At 39.2% G+C, this 25,100-nt stretch overlaps 1 protein-coding gene across 1 annotated transcript in view; it reads right to left on the bottom strand.

Moving 5' to 3' along the window:
• LOC113065224 (protein TASOR-like) overlaps positions 1-25,100 on the bottom strand; it is a 40,108-nt gene that overhangs the window by 2,036 nt on the left and 12,972 nt on the right. The window contains exons 11-22 of the mRNA XM_026236493.1: positions 18,486-18,592; positions 18,329-18,401; positions 18,164-18,241; positions 16,710-17,297; positions 14,489-14,865; positions 8,890-9,016; positions 6,389-7,431; positions 5,234-5,356; positions 4,951-5,110; positions 4,741-4,849; positions 4,402-4,580; positions 3,892-4,047 (exon numbers count right to left, since the gene is read on the bottom strand). Of these exons, the coding sequence (XP_026092278.1) occupies positions 3,892-4,047; positions 4,402-4,580; positions 4,741-4,849; positions 4,951-5,110; positions 5,234-5,356; positions 6,389-7,431; positions 8,890-9,016; positions 14,489-14,865; positions 16,710-17,297; positions 18,164-18,241; positions 18,329-18,401; positions 18,486-18,592 (3,120 nt within the window). The remainder of the gene's footprint in view (positions 1-3,891; positions 4,048-4,401; positions 4,581-4,740; positions 4,850-4,950; positions 5,111-5,233; positions 5,357-6,388; positions 7,432-8,889; positions 9,017-14,488; positions 14,866-16,709; positions 17,298-18,163; positions 18,242-18,328; positions 18,402-18,485; positions 18,593-25,100) is intronic.

The following is a 25,100-nucleotide window of genomic DNA, read 5'->3' as shown; positions in this document are numbered from 1 at the left end:
CAAAGGTGATTAGTGGAAATTAACTTCATAAACAATTCCACAATTCCTATCAAGACATGCTGCAAACAAACAAAGACAGAAAATCATACTAGCTTGAAATACCATGAGGGTAACTATATGACAGAATTTAAAGGTGAACCATCCATTAAAACATCATATGTGAAGCATTAGTAAGATCAAGTGAATTTTGAGCATAGAAATAGGTCTATAATCTCTATTCAAGCTGCCTTCATGCATCTTTTTTACAATTAAAAAAAAAAAGATTAGTGGAGTAATAATTGGGAGTTAAATATCAAACAATATAGCTACATGCCTGCATTCTGGTGGACAAAACTAATACAATAGCACACATTTAGTCTTATGATTAAACAATGTCTCAATGCCCCACAGAATGAATCTGAATTCATGTTGAACACGTTCATTATAAAAGAGCTATATTCATGTGTATTGTACTGCCCTTAGACTTGGCATCAGTTCTGCTGGCATTTACTGTTATTTATTTTCATTTACCATGAAATACACACAGAAAATGTAATGAAGAATAAAGAGATGAAGTTAGAATTTATCAAAATGCATTTATTGGAAGAATTTTATATGTACAGTTTTTTTTCCTAACCAGATACAAAAGGTTTTATCAATTCCAGTATGCTTTATTGATTTTAAGGATTATTGCAGTTTTGATTTTTAAACGTAGCACTTAAAAAGTTATAGTTCCAAACATAAACTTTCTGTATTTACAAATTAAAACAGGAGCTTTTTTATTGTGTTTTTAAGATGCATTGCATTCTGTAAAACTTAATATCTAATTTGAATCTTCAAACACACACACACACACACACACACACACACGTTTACTTAGCTATCTAAATGGGGACATTACATGGAATTCTTTAGTTTTTATACACCGATAGTTGTAAAAAATTTTTTTTACCTAAATCCACCCCTACCACTAACACTTACAGAAAACTTTCTGAATTTTTACAATTTTAAAAACACTTTACTTTCATAACAGTTATACAAATCAAAACGTCTCCAAATTGAGTTTTTTTTTTGTGATTTTGTCCTGCTTTGCTCACTTTTGGGTACAACATTGTCCCAAAAATATGGTTAAGTAGGTGCACAAACACATACACAGACAGACACACACACACACACGGTCCAAACAAACACTTGACAAGGGCCAAAATCAAGTAAGAATTGGCTATTGGCTGGTAAAAGGTACAAGTTACAGGCCAGTTGACTGGTAACTTTCATACGGAAACTGCAGCATAATGGATGGTTTGCAAAATATTTGAATGATGTTTTCAGACCTGGCTCATTTTGAGTATTTCTGAACATGAAAATGCGATGTATTAGAATATTGCATTACTTTTTACAGAAAGCGTTGAATTACATTACTTTTGTGTTACGTTTTGTCATCTGGACTGAGCTTGCTTATTAGATTTTAATAAAACCATAACTGTAAAGGCCCTTTTACACCAAAAGTGATAAGCATCTGACTGAAGAAAGAGCCTCTGCCTCAGTTTCTCTCAAATTGTGGACAGGAGAGCAGTCAGTGAATAAACAGGAAAACAGCAACTTGCATTACTTACATTATTATATACCTTATGTAACTTGTGTTACCCCCAACAGTGCATTAAGGCATACGATCATATCTGTATCAAAATAATCCATCTGAGACTGACTGAACAAGGTGATCCTAGGCCGCTGGACTCACTTGTGCTAGTCCGGCAATCTGACACACTGAAACTAGTGTACCGCAAGAATGCTGTCTGTGTTTCTTTGAGATGGCACAATCAAGCGACGTTCACTTGCAGAACGCAAGCTTCTAGAGGCACATAAGTCTGAAGTAACACATTTAGGTAAATGGGTGCAGAGCCAGTGGTAGTTTTGTAGGCAAACATCAATGCCTTGAATTTTATGCGAGCAGCTATTGGAAGCCAGTGCAAATTAATAAACAGAGGTGTGACATGTATACTTTTCGGCTCATAAAAAATTAATCTTTCTGCCGCGTTCTGCATTAATTGTAAAGGTTTGATGGAATTGGCTGGAAGACCTGCCAAGAGAGCATTGCAATAGTCCAGCCTGGACAGAACAAGAGCTTGAACAAGGAGTTGTGCAGCATGTTCCCAAAGAAAGGGCTTGATCTTCTTGATGTTGAATTAAGCAAATCTGCAGGATCGGACAGTTTTAGCAATGTGGTCTGAGAAAGTCAGCTGATCATCAATCATAACTCCAAGGCTTCTAGCTGTTTAACTTGATGGTGAAATTATGATGAAACGATGGGTTTGCTGGAATCACAAGCAGTTTAAGGTTGAGTTGAAGGTGATGGTCCATCATCCAGGAAGAAATGTCTGTTAGACAAGCTGAAATGCGAATAGCTCCCGTCGGATCATCAGGATGGAATGAGAGGTAGAGTTGAGTGTCATCAGCATAGCAGTGGTATGAAAAGCCATGTTTCTGAATGACAGAACCTAATGATGCCATGTAGACAGAGAAGAGAAGTGGACCAAGAACTGAGCCCTGAGGCACCCCAGTAGTTAGATGTTGTGACTTGGACACCTCACCTCTCCAAGTTACTTTAAAGGACCTACAGTATCTGATAGGTAAGACTCAAACCATTGAAGTGTGGTTCCTGATATGCCTTTTGTCAGTAGGGTTGATAGGAGGATCTGTTGGTTAACCATGACAAAAGCACCGGACAGATCAAGCAGGATCAAGCATATATATGTAGAATGTCATTTTTCAGCTATGAGTAGAATCCCTAGAAAAACAGCTGCAATCCCACCAATTTTACTTAACGAACACAGTTTGTCACTTTGAATTGTTGCCTTGTGAAAAGTGAACCAAAAAAAATAAAAAAATAAAAAATGGTAATATAATTGAAGTCTGTTTCGAAACAAAGCAAATGATCTAAAGGTCTGAAAAATTCACCAACCAATCTACTTAAGAAAATTGTATCTATTTATAATGTAATGCCATGTCAACAGCAGTGGTTATATTCATGGCAAGAGGAAACAAAATTCAGAATTCAGACATATATATCATGTCAAAACAATTCTGTAACAATTTAGTTTGAAAATTATAAATAAATAAATATCTACTAAAGAAAATACAACTTTTAAAAATTCACATCCATTTATCACCACATATATATCTAAGATGCCTTTTATAACCCGAACTTCTAACATTTACTACCAACATTAATATATTAGGAAGTATATATTTAATACCATGAATAGGAAATGTCTTCACATTTTTGTGAAAGGTGGTATTGCCTGATCCGTATATATATATAAAATTAAATAAAACCGTAATTATTCCCAATATTATTAGGAAATAAAAAATATGAAATGATACAAAATATTTGTACAAAATTGAAGGTTGCCAAGTGTATAAAAAATAAAACACTATATATCTATTTTGGACCCTGGTTCCAGCTGATGGTTATATTCAGAGGTGAATGTACACAAATGACCTGTTGAACCTAAAGGTAAACAGATGATTTCTATTAGGCGTTTCATCCATGCCAGTCCACACACGAGATGAAAAGGCTTTACAAAGCACAACATGAACTTCAGTTGCCTTTACAGTCTCCTCTTTCCTCAGCTTCGTCTCTTACTTTGGTTAATATCATATTAATATGTGTTTGAGAACCTGCTTTTTTTGTTCTGTCTACTTCTATTCTGATCTCAGCAGTTCAAGATTCATGACATTTCATGGACATTAGACATATTTCTCTGACTTCAGCTGGCCTCTCCTCTCTTCAAAGGTGCAAAATAAAGATAATTCAGGATGGTGGTGGCAGCAGATCGACTGGGAACAATCACAGCGAGAGCAAGACGTGTAGTTTGGGATGCTGTCAGATGGTTTTACCACAGAATCACTTACATGATGCTGGAGCAGGAGTGGTGTGAGTCTCTGCCGATGGAGAGCTGGCCACATTTCCTCCACAAGCTAAACTGCTTATTATAAACTTTATATCGTCAACATTGGCAATGATGATGCCACTGCTTGAGTAGTGGGGAAACATCTCAAACTGGCAGCCTGTTGGATGGGATAAAAAAAAAAATATATAAAACACTTATGAATTTACTGTTAAATAACACAATTGGAACAAAGGAAAAAGTGCCAGCAGGATCTAAATTTATAGGCACACCTCTCTCAATCTGTACAAATTCAAAATGCTTCCATATTTGTAATATAACATTTGGGTGCTGACTGTATTTCTTCTATAAACTAAGCCTTTCACTTCACTAGTGTCCCAATGTCCCCTTGAAATGCCAACTCTCACATGTGCAAAACAGTGCATACTGAGCATGTGTTTATGTATGTTTTGCCCTTCATCACCTTCATTTGCACAGGCCCTACTTAAAACACACGTTTTAGGTTGAAGATCACCTGTCAGAAATATCAGATGCCGTTGTTTGATGAATCTGGCTTGCAGATCCACTAGACAATCGAGGTCAGGCGCTTGACGTGATGGAGTGTCACAGTCGTGGTACGACAGGATCTCAACGATGTGTCTCTTCTCATATTCATTGAGAATCTCGAACAGGGTCAAAGCATCCGTTTTGAGCCTGGAAAACAAACAAAACACAGTCGGTCATGATGAGTTCTTACAGTGCAGTCAATCACGAAGAAAACCATTTCACCCAGTTTCTACTCTCTGTGTCACCACTTGGTAAAAACCGTGCATGAGCTCCCTGAAGTGTAAAGGGTTGTGGTTTAGTGTCAAACCTGCTGTGCTCTCGGAGTTTCTTGTGTGATTTGAAGTGCACCCTCCACCTCCAGGGACTCTGAGGAGAGTTGAGCTGCTCAATGTACTCAAGGATATCTTGAAGTTTCTCTATAAACAGAAGAAACACTCTGCTGAAATGTGTGTCGAGTTGATAGAAAATAAATCTACATGTCAATAATAAATGTGGAAATACGCTGAAAGTGAATTACGTGCAGTGATGACCGCTGGATTCAGGACCTGCTCATCTGAGACGATGAAGCCTCCGGACTGAAAGAGCTCGTTGTACGTGTGGTTCTGGATGTCACTCAGGTTGTCTACGCCAGCAAAGCTCACAGACGGATGCTTCTTCAAGGAAACTAAAGAAGGTATCTGTGGGTACAAAACACAGCATCTAGCGTCTTCCAATAAAACTGGTTCCAAAATTTAAAAGGAATCAACATATTTCAATGATGTATCTGACTCCTCAAGGTGAAGTGCTGAGCTCTGGCTTACCTTGTGAACCTGTGCGGTGATGTCCATGTTCTGAATGATGACCAGCAGTTTGTCTGAACTACTGCTTTTTTCAAGGAAACCATGAGGATTACACTCCAAATCCCCCAACTTTTCCAAATATTCCTGTTACGAATGTTAAAACAGCACAAGCTGAGTACGTCTCCAGATCTCTGGGCAACTTCAGTGTGACAAATAACCTTTATATGCTCCAACATTTCTGCCTAACTGGCCATTTTGAAACTGGTGACTAAAATCTGATCTCAGCACTAAATATAGGTGTAAAGAGGGTCTGAATTTCTATTAGAGTGTGAGATATTTTCATAAATTGTGGCATGGATATTCATTTTTGGATACCACATTTATACCAAGTATATAAAAGCCTTGTTCACATTGTCGGTCTACCTCAGATTCTTGTGCATATCTGATTGGAATTCAATCTAAATGGATGACGTTCCACACTATAGTAACTATTCAGATCTGATTTGCGTTTCCAATGTTTAGTTTGACTTCATATCTGCGTTGGTTTCTATAGCAGTGACGTTGTGTTTGTATGTTTACACTGAAAACAACAATAACAGCAGTACAGTTTGTGACACAGATGTCTGCCGTATTCTGTGCTGCAAAACTCAAAGAGGTATGTAGACCAGCGATATAACACCTTTTCTGCTTGACTAGCACTTCACAACAGCACAACCTTGTTTCTACAAAGACGTTTTCTAGGGAATCGCTCCCTATCCCCTATATAGTGCACTGGAATTATCATATACGCAGTCTTAGTCTCTGACTGGCGCGGGTGAGCTACAATTCATATTGTATGAAAAAGCTCTCTGATTCTCTCATTTCACTCGACATACACTATATAGGGATTAGGGGACGAGTGAGGGATTTCGGACACTGCTAACATCTGACGTGTTTACAATGTACATCAGATGTTATGTAGGAATGTAAAAAACTTTGCAAAATCCGATGTGAGCAGTCGGACTGAAAAGGATTTCCAGAAATGTGTTTTGGATGGAATTTCAAACCACATATGTATGTAACTTGAAACGGATTTGTACGTAAATATATAATATATAATATATAAATATGATCGTATTCCAATCAAACATGCACAAAGGGCGGATTTGGACTGACAGTCTTTGGCACTAGAAGTACCTTAATCTCCCAGCAGACATCGCTCTCCTCCTCATCTGTGGAATGGATGTAGAAGTAGACGGTGTTCTTCTGAACTCCTTTGATGATCTCCACCAGGTTACTGATCACCTCGGGCTGCAGCTGATCGATGATGCTGCTGATGGCAGAATGAGTGTGTCCCATCGAGGCATCCTTTTGACCCTCCACAGCTCCCGTAGTCTCAGAAACCAGACTGCCATTCATCTCACGCAGGCCTTGGTGAAGATCATGAGGGATGCTCATTACCGGTGTCTTCTGGGTCAGCGAATCCTGCTCCAATGCCATCTGGTGTGGTGGCTGGTGGATATCAGGGTCGGGTAAACCTGAGGGATGATGTGGCTGTGGCATTGGTTCAGGTAGGGCTCTAGAAGGGGAACACGGTCTCCCAGATGATTCAAAGGTGCTGCTGGGTTTAGAGGTTGTAGACGAGGAAGCACATGGATTAAAGTAGGAGGATGTATCAAGGACATATGAAGGAACATCTGTAGCAGATGAGGAGGACGTCACATCATCTTGAGCTCCGGAGTAACGACTGACATGCTGAGGGTCAATGAACATCATCAGGCTGTCATGGAAAGAGCTTATGTAGTTACTGACAGGAAACGAAGTGTTGTAGTCTGACACGTAATCGGAAAGTGGCACAGCTGGAGGATGGAGTGGATCTCGTGAGCCCTGAGCGCTGGAGCAAGAAACATAATAAATATGTTTGGCCCTCAAGAGCTGCTCCACCTCCCTGGAGAAACTCGAGATGAGATCGTCAACGATGTGGTCAAAACTGCTACAGGACGTGGCTGCGTCTGTGGGACGATCTGTGGTGACAGCAGGAGGGACGGGGTCTTCATCGTCCACCTCTGCTGCTGTCTGCACATCCAGATCCACCGCTGTGTTGCTGCTGTCTGGCTGGTAGAGAGGAGACAGCTCCTTTATGTCAGGTGTGGTGTGTGTAGACACTGTTGGGCTCTGAACGAAGCGTGGATCTTCAGGATAGTCCATCTGTCTCTGGGAGTATCTCTCTGTTTTCAGACCTAAGCAACAATTAAGAAAATTCACATTCTTTAAAGTATATCTTTTTATTTATAAACCACAAAAAAACTTGCATTTTTTTTTTTTTACAATCTTGGTATGGTGCTCATTCTCAGGAAACACTGTTATACATCTCCCCATGTTGCTTTACATGTATAATAAACATACGGTACAATATAGAATTTAAAATGCTGTTCCACTCACCAAATTAAGGCAACTCTTATATTTCCAGAGATCACAAATTAAGACTCCCTCCAATTCACCATCAAATGCATTAATGCATCTTCCAAGAGTGTCTCTTTACAGTCTTTTAGCATTTCAATACGGTAGTAGAGGTGTGCCAGAATTGGTGATGACGGTTATGACGTGAGTCAAATGTGACGGTTCATAACCTAACCGTCGGGGGGTGGGGGGGGGTTAGCGTGTTTCATTGTCTCGCCACCATGCTAGTGGATCTGCCGAATCAATTGGTTGTTCTTGATCGGTAAAGGGGCAAGGATTTCAGACCTCCATTTATTAAGGAGATCTGTCACAAAACTCATCATCCGCGCCAAAGTTTTTTGAGCAAATTTCAAAGCTGCACCCGCCCGCCATCCACTGATTGTTTTGCGTTCTATGGACGATGCATTGCTTTGCCGATGCGAGCCGCAAAAGAATAAAAGCCCTCGTCTGTTCTAGAAAGGATGGAGCAAAGATATTTAATGCTAATGTATGAGGCATAGGCCTACGCTGAGTTTCATTTACGATGAGATGTGCTCAAGTTCACAGTGCAGTGCAAGTGAACGCGGCGTGCTGGTGCTTCCATGTCACAGTTTTTTATTAAAATACATGCAATTGGTTGATGAAACATTTATTAAAATTAAGATAAAATTTGTATAAAACGAAATTTGTTTTTAAGAAAGGTTTTCTACAAAGCAAAATTTAATGAAGTGGTAAATATGTCTGACGATTTACAAAACTTCATTAAGTGGTGAAAACCATGTCTCCCGATATATTGCGCACCTGATGATCCTATCTAAAAAATGAAAATTTTTGATAAAGAATGTTTGTAAAAAATATTTTAATGACACTGTTTTGGCGGTTATAGAGTTCTAATGACGGTGTTCAGCTATAACCGCCGGTCTCACGGTTATATACTAACCGTCACACCCCTATATTGTAGAACTTGTATAGACTTTAGATTAGGGAATACAGATCAAATTCACTATTAACTAAGAGTTTTCCCCTCAATCAACTCTTATTGCTTATTGATAGTAGGGTAGTTGTTGTATTAGTTATCTTTAGGTATGGAGTAGGGTTAAAGAAAGACCTAGAATTTGGTCATGCAGAATTGATATGTATGTTAATAACAAATAAAAATAAACAATTATGGCAGTGTTATTTGCTGATATTGATGTGCAAGGTCATTATTAGACATTTTGCATCATTCTTGCTCTTTACCTCATGTTACGTGAGTTTACCTGTGATGGGGATCAGCACCCATGGAATGGTCTTCTCCCCGAGCAGATTGACACCACGCTGCTGTCCTCCAGAATCTGAACAAGGGCTAAATGCTTCTAAACTACTCAAACTACCAGCGGTCTCCTCCTGAAATGGCAAAAACATAATCAAAACCACCACCAGTACGTTATCAGCCAAATGACTGAAGAAATACAAACCATCAAAGATGCAAAACTAACAACTCGCTGCTCTACATTCACCAGCAGAACAACAGCTACGAAAGGAATAGCATACAGAGCCACCTCCCACCACAGGAATCAGTTAATTCTCAGCACATAGAGACCCTTTCACCTTCACATCACACTATAGAGACTGTGTCTGTTCCCCAAACTAGAAAATTACAAAAAACATCCAAACCAATTTAAGAGTAACAATTTAATTGATGTTCAACAAATAAAACAGATGTAATAAGGATAAAAAATGATAAAGCTAGGCTTATTGAAAATCAGGGGTCTTTTTCATAAAAGATGGTAAGAAGGAATTAAAGTCCAAAACCTGACTTGAAATAACCTAACCAATCAATCGGGACTAAAGCAGGACAGTCAGGATGAGTCAGGATAATTTGATGTGCACACTTAATCATAAGCAGCCCTTAATGTTGATCATACATCAAAACTATCAACCATTATATTCATGCAAATACTGTGTATATATTTTGCTGCACATATTTTGCTAGGTCCTGACAACACGTTTCAGGACCTACTAATTGTCGAAATCATACTCTAGATTTAATACTGTCACATGGAATTGATGTTGATAGTGTTGAAATTATTCAGCCAAGTGATGATATCTCAGATCATTATTTAGTTCTGTGCAAGCTTCATATAGCCAAAATTGTAAATTCTACTTCTTGTTACAAGTATCGAAGAACCATCACTTCTACCACAAAAGACTGCTTTTTTAAGTTATCTTCCTGATGTATCCGAATTCCTTAGCAAAACCTCAGAACAACTTGATGTAACAGAAACTATGGACTCTCTCTTTTATAACATTATACATACATTTGCTTAAGGAAGATTAAGAAAAAAAATCATATTACTTTTCTTCTCTTTTAGAAGAAAACAAACATATCCCAGGTATTTATTCAATACAGTGGCTAAATTGACGAAAAATAAAGCCTCAACAAGTGTTGACATTTCCCAACACCACAGCAGTCATGACTTTATGAACTAATTTACTTCTAAAATCGATACTATTAGAGATAAAATTGCAACCATTCAGCCGTAAGCTACAGTATCACATCAGACAGTGCACTATAGACCCCCTGAGGAACAGTTCCACTCATTCTCTACTATAGGAGAGGAAGAATTGTATAAACTTGTTAAATCATCTAAACCAACAACATGTATGTTAGACCCTATACCATCTAAGCTCCTAAAAGAAGTGCTTCCAAAAGTCACAGATCCTCTTCTGACTATTATTAATTCCTCATTGTCGTTAGGATATGTCCCCAAAACCTTCAAACTGGCTGTTATTAAGCCTCTCATAAAAAAGCCACAACTTGACCCCAGAGAACTAGTTAATTATAGACCAATCTCGAATCTCCCTTTTCTGTCCAAGATACTAGAAAAGGTGGTATCCTCACAATTATATTCCTTCTTAGAGAAAAATGGTATATGTGAGGATTTCCAGTCAGGATTTAGACCGTATCATAGTACTGAGACTGCTCTCCTTAGAGTTACAAATGATCTGCTCTTATCATCTGATCGTGGGTGTATCTCTCTATTAGTTTATTTGGATCTTAGTGCTGCATTTGACACAATTGACCACAGCATTCTTTTGCATAGACTTGAACACTTTGTTGGCATCAGTGGAAGTGCATTAGCATGGTTTAAACCGTACTTATATGACCGCCATCAGTTCGTAGCAGTGAATGAAGATGTATCATATCGATCACAAGTGCAGTATGGAGTACCTCAAGGCTCAGTACTAGGGCTGCTACTCTTCACGCTTTATATGTTACCCTTGGGAGATATCATCAGGAAACATGGTGTTAGCTTTCACTGTTATGCTGATGATACTCAGCTCTATATTTCTTCGCGGCCCGGTGAAACACACCAATTTGAAAAACTAATGGAATGCATAGTCGATATAAAAAATTGGATGACGAGTAATTTCTTACTGCTAAATTCAGAAAAAATGCTCTCAATGTCAAATGCAGAAATGTTAATCCATGCATTTATGACCTCAAGGTTAGATTATTGTAATGCTTTATTGGGTGGTTGTTCTGCACGCTTAGTAAACAAACTACAGCTAGTCCAAAATGCAGCAGCAAGAGTTCTTACTAGAACCAGGAAGTATGACCATATTAGCCCGGTCCTGTCAACACTGCACTGGCTCCCTATCAAACATTGTATAGATTTTAAAATATTGCTTATTACTTATAAAGCCCTGAATGGTTTAGCACCTCAGTATTTGAATGAGCTCCTTTTACATTATACTCCTCTACGTCCGCTACGTTCTCAAAACTCAGGCAATTTGATAATACCTAGAATATCAAAATCAACTGCGGGCGGCAGATCCTTTTCCTATTTGGCGCCTAAACTCTGGAATAACCTACCTAACATTGTTCGGGAGGCAGACACACTCTTGCAGTTTAAATCTAGATTAAAGCTGCGGTAGGGAACTTTTGACGCTCTAGCGGTTAATAAACAGAACTGCTTGCGTCTTGTGGAAGAACATCGTAGCCGGAACTACTTCTCTCTGTTTATGTCTATGAAGAATCACAAAGGTACTGGGTTACTCCGCCGCGGTACCCTGAAGCAATCGAAAATAGTCAGAATATAAACACTTATTATAGATGTACCCTACTGATTCAGGACAAGCCAAAAACACGGTTTGGAAAACGGATTCATGGTGTACTCGCTTATTATATACATTTTGAACACAAACAAAGTTACGGACCGCAGCTCTGATTGGTTATTTTTTACCGGGAGCGATGGAGTTTCTGCAAATGGCAATAGCCAGAGGAGCTTGATTTTTTTCACAGATTATTTGTCTCATATTGTACTGTCAGGACATAATGACAGGTTTAATAAATATGTAAAAAAATATTTTTTTACAAAGTTCCCTACAGCACCTTTAAAGGGGTTGTATGATGCTTTTTTTAAAGATCATTATTTGGTGTATTTGGTGTAACAGACTACATTATTGTTCAAATACTGTACATTATTGTAGGTCTCCTATGTCCCACCTCTCTCAAATGCTTTGTTTCTACAAAGTCCTCCTTCCAACAAGAGCAGTCTGCTCTGATTGGCCAACTGACCCAGTGAATTGTGATTGGCTGAAGTGGTGTGACAGAAACAGTGATGAAACTCCTATGTGTTTGCAGTACACAAGCCATGGAAAGTTAAGACCACTGACTCCACTGAGTGACCGTGTCTCTCTCTTACACTCAAACATGAAAAACCGCACAAAACCGCAAAGTCAAAATTACCTCCTCTCCTAGGTTCACGAAACGGTCATCCATAAAATGCACTGCTTTTCTGTTGTAAGTAATCTTGAAGATTCCTAAATACATCTACTTTTGTAAGGCCAAATAAAGTGTTTTTTCCTAGATACACACAGCAGAGCTCTTGACATGGCTGCTTTAACACTTAACTGTGTTACTGAAACCACACCTTCTTTCTTTGTTTGAACATTTGGGTGGCATTAAGCAATTATTTCCACATAGTGACGTAGACATGTGGGGGCTGTTTGAATAAGCCTTTTTAGGGGTGCATGGCAAAGTCTTTGATAAGGATGAGCAACACTAAACTAGAGTTAACTTCCACACATTATTAACACAAGCACAAGCACTTGTCAATGCTGTCGCAGTCGTCTATTGATGTTAAGGTCTGGTATGTTGTTCTTGTAGCGTCTATATCAGGGTTGCCAGGTTTTCACAAGAAAACCCACCCAAATACTACTCAAAACAAGCACAAAACTAGCTCAATTGCCTTTCGAGGGGTTCCCAGATTTTTGATGGGGTTCCCCTACTTAAATTCGCACTCCAGGGCATTAATATCGTGTTATTGAAGTCGCTTCTACCCGCAGATATGAAAATCGACCTCTGGCAACAGTGTTAAAGTAGCCCAATTCACTTAGCAACACTGCGTCTCTTCCTCTTCTAGCCCGGGCCAGTGTTGCTGCCTCGTGGACAAACTAACTTAGTTCAAACACGATTACATTTTTTGGGGCGTTTGTAGCATAAAACCCCATCAAACTGATGAAAGCTTTTGATCTTCCAATGTTTCTCTATGGTGCTGAAACAAAGATGTCCGAGTTCTGGCCTCTGCGCAACAGATACTCAACTGCCATTGGCTCATCTGCGTTCGATGGGAGGGGCTTACCGATAGGTCAATTTGGTCAACATCAGACTAGCAGAATGGCATCTACTATTTCTTGAAATCCTCTCACCCTAGACTCTATCCTTTTCTATTTCTACACTACCTCTCCTTAAATTTATTCAAACCTGTTGCATTAATGTTTCTGAAGCTATTTAAAGCCAAAGTAAATAAATTCTGTTCACATTTACATCCTTAAGTCATTCCAAATCTGTATATATATTTTTTTTTTCTTCAGAGGAACACAAAGGCTGAATTTAGTGAGAATCTTCTGGACACTCTTTTTTAAGAATGCACTTCATAAATTGCAGATAAACCAAATCTCTGGATTGGACTTACATTTGTCCGAACCACAAAAATGGAGCACCAAGACCACTGGATTTCATGCATCTTCTGACCAAACATCAAAGCTGTCAAAAGCTCAGTATCTGATTTTCAGAGCTTCAAGTCTTCAAGATGTAAAACTGTTCTGTTCATCATTTAAAATAAACCTAAACAAAATTTATCATGCATAAATTGGACTAATTGGTCTTTTTTTTAAGCTTGATAGACTCTGTCACTGTATGCTTTCATTGTGCACAAAAAAGCAGTATAGATATTGTTCTCAACATCCCAAGATCTTAATATCTTTCTAAGATATTGTCACATAAGTTTGGAATGGCAAGAGAATGTACATGTTCAAGTAATGCTTAATATTAGGGCTGCCCTTGACTAAAGATTTTTCTATTCGACTAATAATGGTTAATTTAATTCATTATTCGACTAATCGCATAATTATGTTAATTTATTTACTTAAATATATACTAGGAGGGACTTTAATATTCTGAGCTCAAGCACATAAAGCTTGTCACGATGCACCAGTAAATGTAATGGCAATGATGACAAATAAAGATATTTTAATGATTCATTAATAAACTAGTGTTTTCTGATGTTAGAGCAAGCGGCCATGTAAAGTAACTACTATTTAAACTACTACTATTTCAATTTCAAATGATAAGCCATATTTGAGGTGGATGAATTATAGAAAAACATTTGGATTTCCTTCCCGATATCCTGATATTACCACAAGGTTAACCATCTGTCTGTCCCAGAACACTTTTTTCCTTTCTGTGACTAACCAACTAATAAAATGTTAGTTGACTAAGCCTCTTCCCCGAAATATTTAGAGGGCAGCCCTACTAGTATACAGTTTGTGAAGGTGTAAATGTAGTGTTGTTTGAGCACACTGATCTACCTCCAGACAGTCGCTCCTCTCGGATTCATCCTCCACAAATCTCTTCCTCAAATCAATGTCGCAGTCAGTCGGAAGGCCGAGTCTTACCATGCTGTCCAACAGAATGGTGTCAGAAATGTTCTCTGTGTCCTTCATCTCGGTGTCATCAGGTGACTCTGTGGCGCTTCTGGTCATGTTGTCTATCATCCTTATGACCTCAAGTGCCCCCTGGGTCTTGTCTCTGCGCAGGTCCGTGTCAATAGTAGTCTTTCCAAAGCTGTCCAGGATCTCCATGATCTTCAGCGCTCCCTGAGTTTTGTCGTTCCTCAGGTCTGTGTCCTGAAGGCAGACGCTGCTCAGAACATTTGCTAGAGATGAAGTAGACTGTCTCTCGTCCGCTGATGAAGAGAGGACATTAAATTCTGTTACACAATTCAATCTCATTGTCAAAAGCAAGACCCAGTGCACAGAAAAATGTAGCTGCATCTTTTTATCTCTTGTCTATTTTTACAAGATTATCTTCATTAAGGATGCATGATAATGGTTAAATGATTAATCATGGTTAGTTTGCTAAAACATATAAATAATGTTACTCTCACCTCTACAACACCAGAAGAGAAAGTCTATAATATATGCATGGTTTGCAAAGATTTAGTCGCAGCAAACAGTGCAAACGACTGAAAGACAACTGACTGGCTGTTCACAGAGTCTTTACATCTAAAACACGTGAAACGCAGTGCTCAGGAAGTATTTTTTTTTTTTTTTTTTGTAAGTGCCAAGCAGAATGACTCCTCCACCATGTTGCCATCAAATAAAACAGTTACCATGAAAAGTTACTGTAAACTAAAGATTGCCACACTTGCCCCGCCTCCAGGGTCTTCTGATTGGTCCACAGGTTTGGAACTGACACTGATGAGCGGCGCTATGTAAAAATTCTTTTAAAGAGGTCATATGATGCGATTTCTGCTTTCTCTTTGGTGTGTTATAAGATCTTGTTGCATAAAGAAGATCTGTAAAGTTGCAAAGACTAAAGTCTCAAACCCAAAGAAATATTCTTTATAAAAGTTAAGACTCGTCCACGCCGCACTAAAAACGTCTCGTTCTAACACGCCCCCACATGTCAACGTCAATATGTGAAAAGCTTTGCAAAACCCCGCCCAGATGTTCACACAAAAAGGCAGTGTACCTTTTATTCTTGTTGTAGTATTGTTGCTGCCGCCGCCGCCGTGTCATGTAGTCGCTGTGTATTTCATAGTGAAAGTGAAACTACTTTGTTTGGCCAAAAGAGGACGTTATCAGCTTTGTCAAGTCTGGAGCTGATCCGTGCTGGTCGCGGAGGAAACACATCAACTTTGCACTGTGGATCACCGGATAGGCTTTCATCGTGGACAAAGCAGAGTCCTGCCTGGGGTCGTTACCTGTGGTTGCCGCAAACCCAACGGACGCTCTTTTGTAAAATCATCCTGTCGTGCCATTCTCAAGCCCGTATGCCTCCGCTCACTCTAGACCGTGGCTAACTCAAATCCTCCGGCCTCTGCTCACTCTAGACCGTGTGACGCGGTTTCATTGAGACATTAAAACTACTTTGTTTGGGCTTCTAAAAGAGTACACGAACAGAAATCATGTTTATATCACGTTTATAATGGGTTTCATGTATATATCTCGTCGCTTCAGCCAGACAGGCCATCACAATATGTTAACGGGCCAATCACAATGAACTGGTTAGCTGGCCAATCAGAGCATACCTCGCTTTTCAGACCGATGAGCTTTGTAAAAATAGATGCGTTTCAGCAGATGGAGCATAGAGGGGCATACAGTATGTGGAAAATAATGTGTTTTTTCTTTTACTTTAAACCACATAAACATTTCTTTACACCAAATGTTCTTTTAAGAAGCATCATATGACCCCTATCTTAAAAATACAGTGCTCACATGTGAGAAATTGCAAAAGAGAGGCCAGCGCAACAATTATACCCATCCGTCTAGTACATGCTTTCATAGAAAGACAATGGAGAAGTTGCACACTGGAATGGAAAAACACATTCTGTGTGAAAGGCCCCTAAGACTTTTATTTGAGCAAAACATCTCAACAGAGATCACTAAACTCCAAATTACATACAATCTGGCAATAACAACCATAAAAGCTTATAGAGGCTTGATGCCAATTAATACTTCATGAAGGGAAGTTGTGATCATATAAAATAGGATTCATCGTGCAGCCCTCAAGCTTCATTCTACTCACCTTCTCGTAGTTCTTGGTTGGGATTATTTCTCTGGCGTTTAGATCTTGCTTCATGGGCGTGGAGATCCACCTTCCTCTTCAGTGTGTAGGTGTCCTCTGTCACCTCTGGATCTGCCTTTCCCTTCGAGCTCTTCTTGTTCAGCTGGATGAGCTTCAGCAGCTCTTTCACTTTTACTGGGTCATTATGAGGAGCTGTTTTCTGAGCGCTCACAACCGTCTGAATCCGGAGCTCCTCCACCTTCTTCTTTACATTCTCCAGAAGCATAGTAAACACGGACGGTTTGTAGATATAAGGCCGCATGAAGATCTCCCAGTTTGTCTTCTGCCTGGGTGCTGGAAAGAGCTTTTCCCTGACGTCCAGTTTGGGGTCGTAGTCAGTCCGAATGCGCTGCAGAGATTGGCCTTCACGGAGGTTAGTGAGGTAGTCGTAAACCTGCTGCTCTATGGCAGTGCTGAGGTCAGCAGGAGGGTCAGCGTGAGCCTTGCTGAGGGCGTAGTGAAGAGCGGAGATGAACGAATCATGCTGGGGCATTATGGGACTGTGATGCTCTGATGACACAGGTCTGCAGGTCTCAGAAGGATTTGATGCTTTATAAAGACAAACATTAGAGATTCATTACTAAACAATAAAATTAAGATTGACTGAAACATGCAAATACAAAACCACAGATTCCACTGATTCTGTATGATGTTGTGTTCTAAACTCCATGTCAGTTAAAAATCTTGAAAATCCATTTTGTTTAATAAAAATCAAAGCGAATTATTACTAGATTAGTACTAGAGAAGCAAAATCAGAATGCTATTTAATTTGTCTCAAGCTATAGTCAGTTAGTTAATTGGTTAACGGTTTACTTAAAGCCTAATGTACTATAAAAGTTGTTTTAATGCATTAATTATGCCTTGTAATGCACACTATAATGCACTGTATGATCTCATGAGTTCCTGTAACACAGTTATAATACATTATAACATTTACCTAGTCATTGTTGCACCTTTAGAAAGTAGAACACGACATTACGAAGAATAAACCTTCAAATATTATAAAGCATTCTAACTTTGGTTACAATTATTCATGAAAAGATATAATGCATTGCAATGCACATTATGCATGCCTTTACAGGCATTAAGGCTTAAGGCTTTAAGTAAAAGTGTAAAAGGTATCAAGAATCGTTAAATCTCATCGGTAGTGGTACTGACTACTGAAACTTTGGCACAGTCACAAAATTAGTTAGAAGAGAACCTCGCTGAACAGGTTAGCTGAAGGAAGATGAACTCGTACGTTTATGACTAGCTAAATGAATGATAACATCTGTTTAATAACACAGACATTTGAAGGCAATTCAATCTCTCCCATGAGTAATGATGTTTATTTCGCCACAAGAACTGTTAAGTGCTTGCAATGCATAAAATATATTTCTGGCTTTAAGAAGAATTGCATCAATCAGAATACTCACAGCTCTTTAACAAGTCACGTTTCTCATGGTAAATAAAAAGTGCTTGTATTGAGGACATTTTCCAACCACCTTGTCGCTCTGTAAAATTAAAATAAATTCACTTTCATTCAGATATTTCAAAGATCAATTTCATTTACACAAGCATTCACCATCATTAGATCATACCGCTCGAGTTGGCCATTTGACTGGCAGAAAGCAAGAAGAGGAAACCTCTGTCCTTCACCATGTTCACCAGCACCTGCAGAGACAGGACGACAATCAGCTCATGTGCACACAGCTACAGAAACATGAATCAGTATCATCTGCCCAGTCTGACTCTCACCAGCCCCTCTTCCTCCAGTTTCTGCAGCAATACGGTCAAACTCTTCGGAGAAGCTTTGTCTTTCTCCACCACGTCAAACAGACTGCAGAACATGCCACTTTTAGACACTACAAAATCAAACCAGAGCAATTATATTTACATCACATCATCCATCTTTATAAACACAGCCAATGCTGCATTGACATTAATATGCAAAACAACAAAAACAAAACATATAAACCTATGCATCACAATATACAAAACTGTACAGGTCCGACACAGTAGTATAAATCAGTCTTAAATATCCCTCAGGTTCTTCCTCCTCCTGAGTAGTTGCTGGCTGATTTATCTGCAGACGAACAGGAGCTCTCATTCTTCATCTTTCATGATTTTTGAGGTTCGTTGCATGAAATGTTTATTAGATATTCAAAGACTTGCTGACAGAGCTGGGCAGATTTCTTACAAAATTGTAGTTCATTACTGATTAAAAATGACATGACAAAAATGAGTTTAGTAATTATGATCTGCAAAGTTACAAAGTCCAATTCATAAGGATACGTTTTATTTAACAAAAATAACTTTTTAAAAACTACAACGAACGACTTGTTTGAACAACAATGGATATTTTCCGGGATTTGTGAGACCACAAATATCGACGAATGGGATGGGAATCATTCCAAATTTTCCGCTTCTAGTTCAGATTCCATTAAAATCATTAAACCACTATTAAAAAAAATTTGGTAAGGAAAAATGCACAATACTCAATGTGACAAGAGGGGTGGGGCCGAGAGCCCTGGGAATGGAGCGAGGTCGGTGGAGTGATTTGGAAATGAGCGACACCTGCTCCACTCACCGGTCTCGAGTCCCACGGAGGAGATTGGAAGGATTTAAAAGAGGAGCGACGACAGTGAAGGACGAGGACCAGGCCTGGGTTTTATTTAGTGGTTTTGTTTTGTTTGTGCATGGCAGTCGTCCGTGAGGAGCTGTTGCGCTGTATTGTGATTTATATGGTTATTAAAGTTTCCTTGGAATGTTTGCCGTTTCTGGCAGTTAAAAACACTATGCAGCGCGGAAAAAAAATTGATCTGTAATTAAAGAGGCAGGGCTGCGTTTCTGTTATTTGGTTAGTGACATCCTTTACGGGAAACCCAAAATCATCATCGCTTTGTCAAATGTCGCACTAGAACCGTTTTTTGGAACCGAAACACAGAAATTGCTCACGGTTCCAATTCTAAAAAAAAAAAAACTAAACAAACAAAACAAAACGGAACCGGTTCTGAATAAGTGCTAACCAATCACACCACACACTGGCCCAGCCAACCAATCACACCACACACTGGCCCAGCCAACCAATCACACCACACACTGGCCCAGCCAACCAATCACACCACACACTGGCCCAGCCTACCAATCACACCACACACTGGCCCAGCCAACCAATCACACCACACACTGGCCCAGCTAACACATAACAGCACACACTGGCCCTGCTAACCAATAACAGCACACACTGGCCCAGCCAACCAATCACACCACACACTGGCCCAGCCAACCAATCACAGCACACACCGGCCCAGCCAACCAACCACGACACACACTAACCCAGCCTACCAATCACACCACACACTGGCCCAGCCAACCAATCACACCACACACTGGCCCAGCCAACCAATCACACCACACACTGGCCCAGCCAACCAATCACACCACACACTGGCCCAGCCAACCAATCACACCACACACTGGCCCTGCTAACCAATCACAGCACACACTGGCCCAGCCAACCAATCACACCACACACTGGCCCTGCTAACCAATCACAGCACACACTGGCCCAGCCAACCAATCACACCACACACTGGCCCTGCTAACCAATCACAGCACACACTGGCCCAGCCAACCAATCACACCACACACTGGCCCAGCCAACCAATCACACCACACACTGGCCCAGCCAACCAATCACACCACACACTGGCCCAGCCAACCAATCACACCACACACTGGCCCAGCCAACCAATCACACCACACACCGGCCCAGCCAACCAATCACAGCACACACCGGCCCAGCCAACCAACCACGACACACACCGGCCCAGCCAACCAATCACACCACACACTGGCCCAGCCAACCAATCACACCACACACTGGCCCAGCCAACCAATCACACCACACACTGGCCCTGCCAACCAATCACAGCTCACACTGGCCCAGCTAACCAATCACACCACACACTGGCCCTGCTAACCAATCACAGCTCACACTGGCCCAGCCAACCAATCACAGCACACACTGGCCCTGCTAACCAATCACAGCACACACTGGCCCAGCCAACCAATCACACCACACACCTGCCCAGCCAACCAATCACAGCACACACTACACAGCACGCTAGGGCTTTCAAAATTGCCCTAGAATATTCATTTGCGAATTTTCACCTTCGAAATTAATTTTTTTAAACTATTCATATATATATTCTAATTTAGAATATTTGTTGAAGCGGGCCGGGCGGGGGTAATATCCTCAGGCCAATAGCACCGAGGCCAGAATAGCGCAGGGTTTCCACCGTCGGTCCAGAAGCACCACTGCGCTTCACTAAAACACGCCCTTTACATGCCTCTCAGAACAATGTCACGAAACCCCATCATTTCACCAACAAAGAGAAGTGATCAGAAAACTAAGAAATAAGTCTCTGGAACATGTGCGATCACAAAACGAACATGATAAAAGCAGCCGTTTGTTTGCATGCTTTGTTAAATATTCAGATTCAAAAGCATCAATGTTTTACTATAGAAGTGATACATTGATTATAACGAATTAATTTATCAGGACTCAGAATGAATCACACATAAATATACTTATTTATATTTTATTTATTTTTAACATTTATGAAAATAGCCTAATTATTCAGTTGAGTCTGTTTCTGTTATTTGTAGCCACAGTAGCCAATACGTCACATTAAGAATGAATTGTGATATCTCTATTTTTATAAAAGTTCCCGAATAAAAACATTATTATATGTTTATGATAGGCTACGTGGAGCTAAACTCTTGAGACGAGACTTATGACAGATAATATAAGTTACTTAATAAATAAATGATTGTGATAGAGAATAAGAAGCTATGGTAACATGTTTAGCGTGCATAGTCTTTCACATCGCTTAAAATATTTCTGCCTTGTTTAGTGATTATAATCCACATCAGATCGGATCGCGTTATATCAAACACTCGCTGCTGACTGAAAGTGAGTTTTTGGCAACTTCTTTAAAAAAAGTTCTTAATACTGGTGTTGAAATGATCCGCGCTGACGCTCTCTAGACACGGAGAAACTCCGCCTTTGTTCATAACTCCTCCTCTAGCCCCAGCTGAGCCCCTTTGGCCCAAGGTTTTTATCGGGCCAAAAAACCCTATGCGTTGTCCCTGAGGAAGCCCCGACGAGGCACAATCAAGCACCAGAAGTGACAGTGGAAACCTCACTGGCCCAGCTAAACAATCACAGCACATTTCGTATTTCAGAAGGGGGGCCCTCATTTGATACAGGAACTATTCGAGCTGTTCATGCTAGACTAGGGAGAGAGGTGTTGTAATTATGTAAAATATGTACAAAATAATGCATTTTTTGAACAACCTAGTATGGGAGTCTGTTCTAGTACACACCCAAAACAAAATCAAAACTTTGTAAAAGAGTATAGGAGGGCCCATTTAAAAATTACATTACCTCAAGGTTCAACATTCAAATGTGTTACTTTCATTTGAAAGTGGTTTAGATGACAAAAAAACAAACAAAAAAAAGAGTTTGAAAATGCCTGTGTAAATAAGAAATAAAGTGAATTTTAATGTGTTTGAAAGACAAAAGACTCCCAATTACACCACATGGTTAATAAGCAACTATTATTGTGATAATTCAAATAAAACTGAATGTGATCAGCATTAAAACACTTCTTATCCCATTACCAGTCACCCCCCATTTTTTGGCATGGAGACAGAAATGACATACCCAAAATAAAAAGGTTTCTGCTCATGATTCTTTCTGACTAGATACATAATCAACATTTCTTCACAAAGCTGACACTTCAAAGTTTACTGTTACATGCTTTTCTCACTGACCCTGTATAACCATTCATTTCGTTCATAAACGAGAAGTATCAGTTCCTTCTACTCATTCACGAATGAGAAGATCTCTCGATCTCGTTCAGTGAAGGGCGGATTCGTTCACTACATTCAACAAATAACATGCTCTGTCACATCTTGAGTTACTCACACAGGATGAAGTGAATTAACTGACATAATGCTGCGAAATGTATTCTTTCTTTACCTTGAATGTCATTGCTCTAATTTATTTTTATATTTTGATATTTCATGTTTTGTTCAAATGTTTAATATATCTGCTGTTCATATGTTAATTTATTAGGGTGTTATATGATTAGAATGTTGTCCTGGTTTTAAAATAAAGCACAGCAATGATCTTTGAGAGTGTATTTTCCCTTTTAAGAAAAAGTATCGAAATCGCAATTCTTGACTAGGTATCAGTATCGAAACAATAATTTTGGTATCGTGACAACAATATATGTGAGCCTAAAGTGCATCATACTATTTGTATCAGTTTGGGTTACCAGATAACCAGCTCATCACGTCAGGAAGTTTTTTTTTTTTTGGTGGCTGTCAAAGCCTTATTTGATCGGTGAGTGATCTGTTGCGCCTGATAGGGTGCGTACGAGAGAGAACTCTCAGTCTTCAAACAACACGAGCACTTCTTGCTCTCTCTCTCCCTTGTGAACATTAATCAAAATCATTAAACACGATAGAAAAAGGGCGGAACGCCAAAGTTTCACGTGGAGCATTTTCAGAGATTTTTTTTTTCTCCATGACAGGCTGCTGGCTCAAACTGTAAATTTTTTTATTTTTTTTGGAAAAGCACTCTCTGTATTAGCTTAAAGCCCTCAAGTTTACATTGGTTACTGTATTCTTTCAATTGCTCTAAACAAGTATTTTGGGTGACCTTTTTATTGAATGCTAGACATCAAGTTGTTGTTATTTTCATCTGAAAGAAGAACTTTTTTTCAGTAAACTAGGCCCTGTGTGTTCAGTAAGCTTGTTTCAGTAAGCTATGTGTTTTCAAGGCTTCAAGGTTTTATTGAATGCTATCTCTATACAAGTGCAAAGTAATGCATTCTTAGTCAGTCTTTTATTTTGTAATTTTAAGAGCAATAAACATATATTGCAATGTTAAGGAATTCATGTTTTTTTTTTCATTCAGATATGTAAATCAACATGTATAAATTGTTAGTAGTCAATTAATGGGGAGATAATCGAAATCAAATTGGTCTGAAAAAAATTAATCGTTAGACTAATCGTTTAAAAAAATAATCGTTTATCCCAGAACTAATAACCTGTTATGTTTAGTTATGTACATCTCACTTTGAGCTAATTTTTTACACTACCTAATACTAAAAATATGAGTTAGTGTTGTCAAAAGACCCGGTACTTTGATTCCAAATCGGCACTAAAAAAATGAAAATGTCAGGGTACCAGGTTTCTTTAAGTACCGGTGGTACCGAGGACCCGTCCAAACCCGGTTCTTGATGCATACAGCGCTATGATTTCCGTGAAGCAGAAAACGCGAACAGAATCTCAAAATCCAGTCATGAAAATGAAACTTACATTTAATATGGACAGTCACAGAATCTGTCAAAGTTAGCATAAATTAAACAAATCAAATCTCCATATGGATCAGTATCTGTAAATGTTAAGCCACAAAAGTTGTTTGAAATATGAATCCTGCATGTTCTGCACATCTCTGTGTGAATAAATGAATGGCAGAGACGTGTGGGTTTGTTTACTACATAGACTGAAGCGTGTGACGCTTGCAGTACTTTCAGCATCTGAGCTTCAGAGTTCTCTCTTCATCAAGCGATCTTTACTTTTCAGTTCATCTCAATGGACGCACAGCGCACCTCTATTTGCTGAACTGTAAACTCTGTGTGAAGGCGCACAACTCGCCGACGCTTTATTGATAGCGCTGTTTCTCACACACAAAAAAAGAGAGAGAGCGAGAGTCTTACCACGCTGAATCGACGGGCTACATGTAAACTATATTCTTTGTTGTGTTCTCCTGTCAAAATAATGGAGTTCATTTAGAATTATTCATATTTTTCAAACAAGCAGAAGATATGCCGGTTTCTCCGGTAGTGGGCGGAGCTAATGCGCAAATGGCAATTTAATTGGCTGATCTACCGTATTATCTTTTAATATGATCAATTTAAAAAAAATTTTTTTTTTTTTACAGAAACCCTCAATTACCAAAATATCTTAAGCATCACCACCAGATTTAAGTTCAGTTAAATTGACAAATATGCATTCATTAAAAGTTCGTTTTTACATAAAATCAATCAATCAATCAATCACCTTTATTTATATAGTGCTTTAAACAAAATACATTGCGTCAAAGCACTGAACAACATTCATTTGGAAAACAGTGTCTCAATAATGCAAAATGATAGTTAAAGGCAGTTCATCATTGAATTCAGTTATGTCATCTCTGTTCAGTTGAAAAGGCATTGTGCTAGAAATATGAATATTATTTAGTAAAAATTTATTTGATACTGCTACTACTGTCCAAAAAATGAATAAAACAAT

This window comes from Carassius auratus, chromosome 47 (genome assembly GCF_003368295.1).
Source record: "Carassius auratus strain Wakin chromosome 47, ASM336829v1, whole genome shotgun sequence".
Classification (NCBI taxonomy): domain Eukaryota; kingdom Metazoa; phylum Chordata; class Actinopteri; order Cypriniformes; family Cyprinidae; genus Carassius; species Carassius auratus.
This window is presented reverse-complemented; position numbering and strand designations above follow the sequence as displayed.